At 41.1% G+C, this 10,000-nt stretch overlaps 1 protein-coding gene across 1 annotated transcript in view; it reads right to left on the reverse strand.

The window, feature by feature from the left end:
* LOC122798681 (nuclear GTPase SLIP-GC-like) overlaps nt 1-10,000 on the reverse strand; it is a 1,112,600-nt gene that overhangs the window by 296,205 nt on the left and 806,395 nt on the right. Inside the window, exon 8 of the mRNA XM_044067773.1 lies at nt 6,358-6,581. Within this exon, the coding sequence (XP_043923708.1) occupies nt 6,358-6,581 (224 nt within the window). The remainder of the gene's footprint in view (nt 1-6,357; nt 6,582-10,000) is intronic.

Raw genomic sequence — 10,000 nt, forward strand, 5'->3', positions numbered from 1 at the left:
GCAATTTCAAAGAACAGGCAGCTGCAGGTTCGAACGGGGGAAGAATCAAGGATGTTAAAATTAAATTTAGATCCCACTGTGATTTATAACTTTCAGTATCATTATTATTTATTTTTTATTACTTACATATATTTTCTATTGTAGTATATGTAAGGTAAAATGTTTGACTTTACTGTTTTCTATGGTGATTTAAGTGTTCTTTGATTGGTTAATTGAAGACACAATTGAATGACTTGATTGTATATAAAGTATTTCTTTGGTTCACCACACTCTGATGAAGTCATTTTGGACGAAACCTAGGTCAGCTGTGGTGAAATTGTGTATCTTGTTTGCAATAAAGTACCGTTGGGTGAGCCTTTGCCTCTGTGGAATTTTAATAGTTTGTGGTTTGGTTATTGGTCTGTGAATGGTGTAATATCTGGCTTGGAGAAGCTGATGTCTGGTGGTGGCAGTGAGGAGCCAGTCGTTTAGATATGGAAACACCTGGAATCCTTGACGTCTCAGGTGAGCCGTAACCACTGCCATACATTTGGTGAACACTCTGGGGGCTGTAGTGAGTCCAAAGGGCAGGGCTCTGAATTGGAAGTGACTGGTCCCCAGCCGAAAGCGGAGAAATCTTCTGGAGCATCTGTGAATTTTTATGTGATAGTACGCATCCTGAAGATCTATCGAGCACATCCAATTGTCCCTGCCCAGAAAGGGCAGAATGGACTGAAGCGTGACCATCCGGAATCTTGATTTCTTTTTCAAACTTGTTGAGTTTGCTCAGATCTAATATTGGTCTCCAGTCCCCTGTCTTTTTTGGAACTAAAAAGAACCTTGAGTAGATTCCAGATCCTATTTGGTCCGCTGGGACTGGCTGGATGGCTCTATTTACTTGCAGTTTTGATATTTCTAGTACTGCTAGTTCCCTTAGACCGGGTGGAACGTCTGGAAGGGTTCCCTTTTGTTGAATTGGGGTTTGAATAAAGGGAATTTTATAACCCTTGGATAAAATTGACTGTACCCATTAGTCTTGAGAAATTGAAAGCCAGGTTATTGGGTACAGTGATAATTTTCCCCTGACTGCCTCCGAAGGTGGACAATCGGGCAACATCTCAGGGATGCTGGAAGGGTTTGTCAGAAAGAGGCTCTCTGCTACCCTGATTCTGCGGACCACCTCTGCCCCTAGGGCGGCGTTTATTATTGTTACCCCATCTGCCTCTGGGGATAAATTGACTTTGTGCATCAGGCGGGACTCCTTCAGATTTGCAGAACCACATTTTCCCTCCCTTCTGTCCTTTGGGGTAAGGTCTTGAAGGGGTGGAGAAACGGACTCCTACAGCAGAAAGAGTCTTGCCATCTTGTTCGCATCTAGTCAAAGTGTCTTTCACTTGAGGTCCGAACAAGGTCGACCCATCAAAGGGGGAGTTTGTGAAGGATGCCTTGAAGGGGTCTGCAAAATTACAAAGCCGCATCCAGGACTGATGCCTTAAAGCCACTCCTGTGCCTGCGGCACTACTCGCTCCATCGGCTGCATAAGAAATGAGCCGCATGGAGGAGTTAGCAATGGAGTTAAGGATTCCTAGCTGTGAGCTAATCTTATCCTGAGACCCAGCAGCTGACGGATCCTGTAAAACTTCTCCCAACTCTTTAAGAACATCTCTTTGAAGGCGGGTGAAGTGGCATAAGTAGTTCAGCGATCTCATGGCAAAAGTCGCTGAAGAAAAATTCCGCTTACCGTACCTGTCCATAGTCCTAGAATCCTTGTTAGGAGGATGGACAGGTACTGAAAAATCAGCTAATTCCTTCTTGGTGGCAGCAGCCACCACCATGGCGTCAACTGGGACACCCTTTGTTAAATATTGTCTATCTTGAGGGGCCGTAATAAATTTTGAAGGCCTCCTAGGGATAGGTTCCACCGAATCTGGAGCCATCCACGCCTTCCAAGCCACTACCTCCATGAGAGGGTCGAAAGGCGGAGACACCCAGGAGGTGGAGGGTCGATATCCAAATGCCTCCAGGTATACTGACTCGCCCTCAGAAGGATTAAGGGAGGGCCAGTTCCCCATCTGCTTAAGGAGTTCAAGGATGTCTGAAAATGAGACATCCTCAGAGGAGGACCTTGGGGATCCCTCCGACTCATCCAGGTCAGTATCTGATGTAGTAGACTCAGGGGAGTCTAGATGTTTCCTCTTACATGTCCTCTTACGCGGGGGTTCCCCTGATGGATCAGGAGAAGCCTCGGAAGAGGAAGATATTCCCAATGGGGAAACCTGAGGCATTGGATCTCTGGGTCCGGGAGCAAGAGAGTGGGAAGAGACGTCAGCAGGCACTGTAGTGGGAAGAGCTGATGGAACTGTCCGTTGACTAAGCCCAGGGGCTAGTACACTCCTCATCACCTCAAAGGCTCCCCCGTCAGAGAGACCAGAAAGTTCTCGCTCCGAAGAGATAGGAACCCCAGGCCTCACCGAGAGGGAAGGCTCCGAGGCAGATGTCGGGGCTGAGCTCACCAACGCCGAATCTCCGAGAGGGAGAACGGGGTCGGACAAGGGTCCGATGCCACTCGCCCCCTCGCAGCTGACGAGAGAGACCAGACGCCCGGATCCCTCAAATGAAGGTCTCAAGGAGGAAATCGGAGCAGAGGATGACGGAGCCGAAAGGGGTGGTATCGGCTCCGAAGCCACAATGGTGCTGGTTCCGAGGAGCTCCGGCTCCGAGCTCTGTAAGAGAGTCGTAGGAGGAATGTTTGGTGGATGTGAAATAGCTACCATCTGTTGAGATGGGCTATGGAGTATTTGGGCCAATGCCTGAGACTTTAATAGTCTACTCACCACTCTCTCGAGGTCGTGATCAGACAGCAGGACGACCGAAAAGAACGGCTCTGATGGCTCTGCTCCGAGAGCAAGGGTGATCTCGGAGCCGAATGTATGGATTCCACTGAAGGGGATCGAGAGCTCTTTTTTGAGATCAATGGAGCCAACGGAGCCGAAGACACGTCGGCTCCAGCCGGAGCCGACACTGAATGTCTGGATTTGACAGTATCGGCGCCGGATGGAGCCGATACTGAGACTGGTAAGGTGGAAGGATCGGCTCCGGCCGGAGCCAATCTCGACCCTGGTGAGGATGAACCTGAAGCCGATGGCTTGGAAGTCTGAGCCGAAGGCTTAACAGGTTTCGAGGGCTTCCCCGGCGCCGACTTAGTCGGGGAGCTCTCGGGCTTTAATAAGCCCCTTAATATCAGCTTATTTTTTCTCTCCTGCAGGACTCTTGGGCTGAAAGCATGACAGATAGCACAAGAGTGCTGCAGGTGCGAAGGTCCCAGGCAATAAACACAAGAAGTGTGACCGTCTGTCAGAGACATCTTCTGACAGCACGAGTCACACTTCTTGAAACCTGAGACCTTAGTGTCCTTCGACATAACTGTGTCGAGGAAACACAAAATAGTAACACACACACACAAAAACACTCAATCCAACAATTTAAAATAAACAGGGATAACACACAGTCATGCACAAACAATCCCTGACAGGAAAAAATTTAGGGAGGGGAAGGCCTAAGGCCTAAGCTAGGGAAAGGGAATAAAATACTCGAAAAAAAGGGAACACTGATGGGAATAGGGCTAAAGTAAGTCATTAAGGTTAACAAAACACAAATATATATATAAATTTAAAGGGGGGTAGACGAAAAGTCTCAAAAACTATTCACTTACCTAGAGCTGGTAAAAGATGGCACCTCGTTAGCGAAGCGGCAAACGAGATCTGGGTAGTCTCCGCCTTGCTTCATGGTATATAGGGTTGCCTCGAGCTGGTAAAATTAGCTCTCGAGCTTAGCAAGTGCCTCGGCTCCGAACCCATCCAGCAAGAATGAAGGCGAGATTGACAACTTAACATCTTGCTGTATATTCACTTTAATCAGTCAAATACATGCTCACTCTGTGACAAAGTTTATGAAATAATACATGGACTCTATGGACATTTTATTAAGTTGGCTACTGTCCCCTTTATCTTGACCAGAAGACTATACTGTATATGCCAGTTAGTTAGCTTAAAACCTGTCTAATTTCATATCTCTTTGTTAATTGCTTTGTGCTGGCTACAAAGTGATTCCTCTCAGTTATAATTTGACCTGAGGGTGGGTGTAACTTTAGACCTATAGTTATCTTATCTCCCATTGCTAAAATACTTGGAAAAAATGTATTTAAAAACAATTGCTAGACTATTTCCTGCAGGAAGAACTCCTATCCCCTACACAACACTGCTTTTGTCCTTCTCATAGTACTAGCACTGCCCTTCTAACTTATACAGATAGTGTTAATAAAGCAAGAAATAATGGCAAATATCTCTCTTCCTTGACTTGTCTAAAGCCTTCGACAGTTTGTCACAGCAAACTTCTACTTCAAATGTCCTCTCTAGGTCTCTCTCAGCCAGCTCTTCTGTGATTCAAAAGCTACCTGTCCAACAGGTATCAGTCAGTAAAATGACACTCCATGCTCTCTCCTTACTTCCCAGTCACCACCGGTATACCATACGGCTCTATCCTTGGTCCCCTCCTTTTTTAATATTTTCACCAAAACCCTGTATACATCCACAAAACAGGCCACCCTAATACAAAACATAGATGATTCTACTCTCATTTGTACATCTGACAACTTGGTATACCTCCAAAAAATTACTCATGAAGCTTTAACAGCCCCTGAAAAATAGCTTTATACCTCACAACTAATGCTCAATCCAAAAAAGACCAAACTACTATTTTTTTTCCCCAAAATCTTTCTCTCATGAAAAAAAAAAACAAAATGTAATGTCCTCTCTCTTGGTAATACAAATATTTAAGTCACCTCTCACAGCAAAGTATTAGGCGTGATAGTGATTTTCTGAAGCTAACTAACTGGCATATATAGAGTATAGTCTTCTTGTCAAGATAAAGGGGGTAGTAGCAAACTTAGTAAGAGGTCCTTAGAGTCCATGTATTATTTCATAGACTTTAAATCACAGAGTATATATAAAATTACATAAGTAAAACTCATCAAAAACTAGGGATGCTTTACACAACCAAAAACTTTCTCACGGACAGAACTAAAACTACACTTGCCACTACTTATCTCCACCACACACTTCTTTATGGCACTCTCATCCTTACTAACCTCCAGTTTTCACAAAAATTAAACCTGAACAATTGCATAACAAAGTTGCTAAATTTGCAGCAAATACCCCTTTTAGAACCCACCACAGTATAGCATTAAAAAGCCGAGAACTGCTTCATCAACTAATATATACACCGCTTATTACCACCTATAAAATTATCCAGCATTGATCTGCCTGTCCAGCACCAAACAACAGTCTGCACAACTATGTTACCAGTCGGTCACTGTGATCCAGTGACCAAAAACTTCTGTCTACAAACCTGTCAAATCTGCGAGGTATTGTCTGCACTTATACAAGCTTGCCAAGGCCTAGAACGCCTTACCTGTATCTGTTAGGTCAATACCCTCCATTCCCACCTTTCAAAACCAATCTGAAACACTTCCTAACTAAAATTTGGCTTTGTTCTTGCTCAAAACCAGGATAACCTATATCCCTAAATGTGAACAAGTGCCTATTCGTTCCTTCTACCTTCTTACTCTCCCTTCTTCACTTACTTCTTTACTTCTATCAAATTCTCTTCCCTGACTTTCTCTCTAAATATACCACAAACCTGTTTTTCCCTCACTTCATAATGCAACTCTTGTTCATGTTAGACTAATTTACCTTAATTTCACTACAAACTGTCTAAAATGTCTATAAATATTAAATGATTGTCATATAACTTGTATCAATTCTTAACCAATGTTTTATATTATCACTAATTTGTTGTAATTATTTAAACTGCAGATGTTCTTGTTTTATTTATGAAGATTGTAAAATTATTGTTCTTAAAATGTTTTGCAATAATTTGGAGTTTTTCTCCTTAGGCCTCTGATGAAAATTGGCTTCTACCTAATCAGACTTTCCCAGTAATCAAATGACAATAAAAAAATAAAATCCCTCCTTATTGTAACAAACGTGTATCTGTGTGATCCTTACTTTCCACTGGGGATTCTTACATGGAGGATGCACCTTGAGCATATGAGGTCACCCAAACCTCAGGAGAGGTGAGCAGGCAAAGCATAGTTTTGCCCTTTTTCTCTCTTCTATGGCAGCTCTTCCTGTGCCCAAGCAGTGAACTGGGCTTGAGTTACCTATGCCATAATCATAACTTTATCCATCTAAACAATTAAGCTGGCTAAAATTTTACATCTTAGTTCCCAAATGTAAGACCCCTGACAGCCTGACATTTCTAGTGAATATTTCTTCACAAAGGGGATTGCAACCTCGTATCATTCACACACATGCTTACCTGTGTAGGGCTGTGGTAGATCTTTGGAAAGGTATTACCGTCCTCATCATCCATGCCACATATTCCCTCATGAAAATCTATTTTTTTTGTACAAGTGGTACTTTTTGCAGCCCCTGATGTAGAAGGTAAACACTCCTCGTCTTCTTCATTTAGATCATTAAATTTGAATTCAATATTAGACCTTCGACATATTTCACTAACTTGTCTGTAAATAAGTATCAGTTCTATGAAAAGAAAGAGATGTAAAGCAATGAATATGGGTTGCATTTGTAATCATCATCTTTACTTCATTCCAGTGACATTATGAACTAAGAAAGTTATGTTCCATAACAAATGCTTTCAAAGGTATACATTCTAAGAGTATTTTTCCAAGGGTTTTTTGAGTTACTTAGCTGCCTTCTCCCACCACACTGTAATATACTTTTCATACCTCAACAAAGGATCAGCATGCTATGTACTAAAGAGCATCAGATGGTGCATGTATATACATCACATTACACTTTGGTCTGAGTAAAAGTCAGCACAGTCTGAAGTAAGATCTTATTGCTGTACAGGATCTTTGAAAGGTTTCAGTTTTGACACAAGGAGGAATAAGTTACCAGGTGCCAGGAGCACAAGCAAACTTTTCATGCTGGTTGTGCATTGTGGGCTACAAAATGTCACACGTCATCACAGAATAACAGTGCAAAAGGAAAGCAGTCCCCAGCTACCTACCACAATAATTCTGATAGAAACCATCAAAAGCCTTGGAAGGAAAATGACTAGAACCTGATGCTAATCAAAAGGGGAAAAATAATGTCTAGGGAAAAGAGAAAAACTTTTACTAGCATGCACTGAGATGTAGAAAATTACTGATACTTAAGACTGTAGGCAAATTGGAAACAAACAAAAGTTTGCTTCTAAACACTAAAAATTAAGAGAAAGTTATTTTTTCACTATGTTGTGTTCATTATACTGCACGTGGTGTAAGAAATCATTTTAAAGTTGTTGCCCAGAAGTAGTAGCTACCAGAACAAATAGAAGTTTGCTTTCACTGAACTCAAGGAGCAGAAATGACAGAACATTCTAAAAATTGGATATAGTTGTTCAGTAACAGCATTTCTATAATCAAATATTACCTGTTTAGACAGTACTCAGGATCACATGGTTATTATAATCATATGAGAGGGTATAGCTATGTGAGCAGTTAGCAATACGTTGGAGAACACAGAGCAATTGCAGAATGTGGAAGATGATACATAATATCCACACTGCCATCCAATTTACCATAATTCATATTTTCTGTTACTCGTGCTCACCCAACAAAACATTACATCTTTTAGTATTACAGTCCTTTTATTACCTCTGGTAGCAAATATAGACTGGCAGTTCGCTCACTGAACAAGTTTTCTTTTAATTTTTCTGTAATTAAAACCATTCATTCTTCCCCTGAAAAATTATCTAGCCTGTAGGGGATTTAATCAAGCACGTTCCATTAAATATGTAACAGGGAAGTTACTATGTACCACAGATAGTCTCTTCTTCTCCTACTATAACTCAAGCTTTTTGGCACACAGAGCTTCCGGGCTGCACATGCAGTATGCATTTATCACTTAATTCCATTTAATTTCTTAGTCATTCTTTTCTGAATCCTTCAGGTAATGTTTATTATTTCTTGTATGCTACCTGAATGAAGGCTAGATACTCTCACTTACTCCATGCCAAGTCTATATTTTGCAAATATACTGATAACTGCCTTATCTGCTTCTCTTGTAATATTGATGTGACTAATAATTTCACCATTAGTTAAAAGATAGGTCATAATGTATAACACAGGTTTTTATGTGACCATATACGCTCTAACGTGCTGTCTGCAGTGAAATGGTTGGGGCATCAACAGGTGATCCCAAAGAGGCATCTTCTTGCTCTTGACAATGGAGTGCCAGTTTCACACAGCGTACTTCTAGCTCCCTGGCTGAAGTCTCTGACGTAAAGCTTGCTGGAACCCAGGTTGTAGTATTATGGCTCTGTCAAAGGCAAATTGAGATTTGTGCCGGCTTTAAAATCACAGTTTTTCACTCATTCATAAGTTACAAACTTTTACCTAATGTTCATTTATACATGTGTAGTGCCCCACGTTTCTTGACAATATCCTACTTTTGTTAGTGGTGTATGTACCTTGAAAAGTGTAAAGTGACTTGTGTTTGCTACTTTCTCACAGCAATCTAGTCAAGAAATGAATTGCATTAGCCAATTATTAGTTTAGTGATGTATGAAAAGAAACTGATTGACAAAGGCAAATCAGGAGTTGGATATTCAGTCACAGGTTCATCAAGAGTTACAGTAGGTGTTCTGATTAAAGATCTGTAGAGTCGGATGGCCTAGTCAAGACTCTATGGATTTAACCTGAGGAACCTTTCTGGAGCTGAAAGAAAATGAACAAGGCCTGTAGCTATGTTTTTAACAGCCTGTTGCTGAAAGGGTTATCTAGGACTGATGGCAATAGTAACATTTTACATCATCCTTGGGAGAAATGGGAAGAGGAGAGAAGTAAACTGCATTCCAATGTGTTTAACAATGTGGGTCGCCAGCTGCCTCTTTCCAGCAGAAAGTAAGTTACTTTTTGAGCAACTTGAGAAAGATATCTGGAAAGAGACTGCAACTTTTTTTAAATTACAAAGCTTGCAGAAGTATATTGATTTGGACATTACCCCTAGAGGTTTAAGAGCATGCAAAGACCCCTCCCTGCCCTTTAACTTAGAAAGTGAGACTGATGTTGTGTTTCATAAGCGGTGGGTAGCAGCCATCCATAAATGTACCAGTGAATGGGTCTAGATTTTGCTGGAGCAAGACAGAGTGAAACACAAACAACTTAAATAATCTATTCATGCATTATGTTGCACACTGTCATCTAGCAGTACTGCTGAGACACTGGACAAATTCTTAATGGACATTAATGATAAATTAAAAACATATGAAGCAGAAATCATTGATAGAAAGAAGGGCAAGTTACTTTGGTATGTCAGGGATTATGAGAGGGGCAATGCTTTTGCAAGCAAGAATAATCGCAGGAAGACACGCTATCATGTCAGGTTTTCAAAACCAGGAAACAACTTAAAATCACAAGACTCTTCTTATTCAGTGTCAGAGGGACAGTATACATCATTGGCAGAGGATGGAGGGGAGAGTAGAGAATTTCCATCACTGCCAGTGGCTCAGCAAACAGAACAATTTCAAAAAACTTTTTGTAATTTACAACAAAGTTATGGTGGGGGGGGCAAGGCACCAAGCGATATCAGGAATAAGACAACATGGAATTTCATTAACAACATCAACCACAATGCTATAAGTGAGGTAAATGCTAAATCTCCCTGTTGCAATGTTTCAAGTGGTTATGTTGTGAATTTATCTGGACATTTTCTTTCTGAGACTGAATTTGCTGTGTTAAACCGGGGTTTAGAATTTATACCTACGGTTCTTCCATGGTTACATGAATTGAAATGTGATATTTTTAAATTCTGCAGGAAGTTACATTTGAAATATTATTTTAAAGATGTAAATAATGAGGTTAAAGAAAATGTTTTAGATAGTAGCACTAGCACTTTAAATGAGTTTCTATTCATGTGATTCTTATATTGAGTCTAATGGTTACTGTTACTTTGAT

This window comes from Protopterus annectens, chromosome 3.part1 (genome assembly GCF_019279795.1).
Source record: "Protopterus annectens isolate FY-2018-M chromosome 3.part1, PAN1.0, whole genome shotgun sequence".
NCBI lineage: Eukaryota > Metazoa > Chordata > Ceratodontiformes > Protopteridae > Protopterus > Protopterus annectens.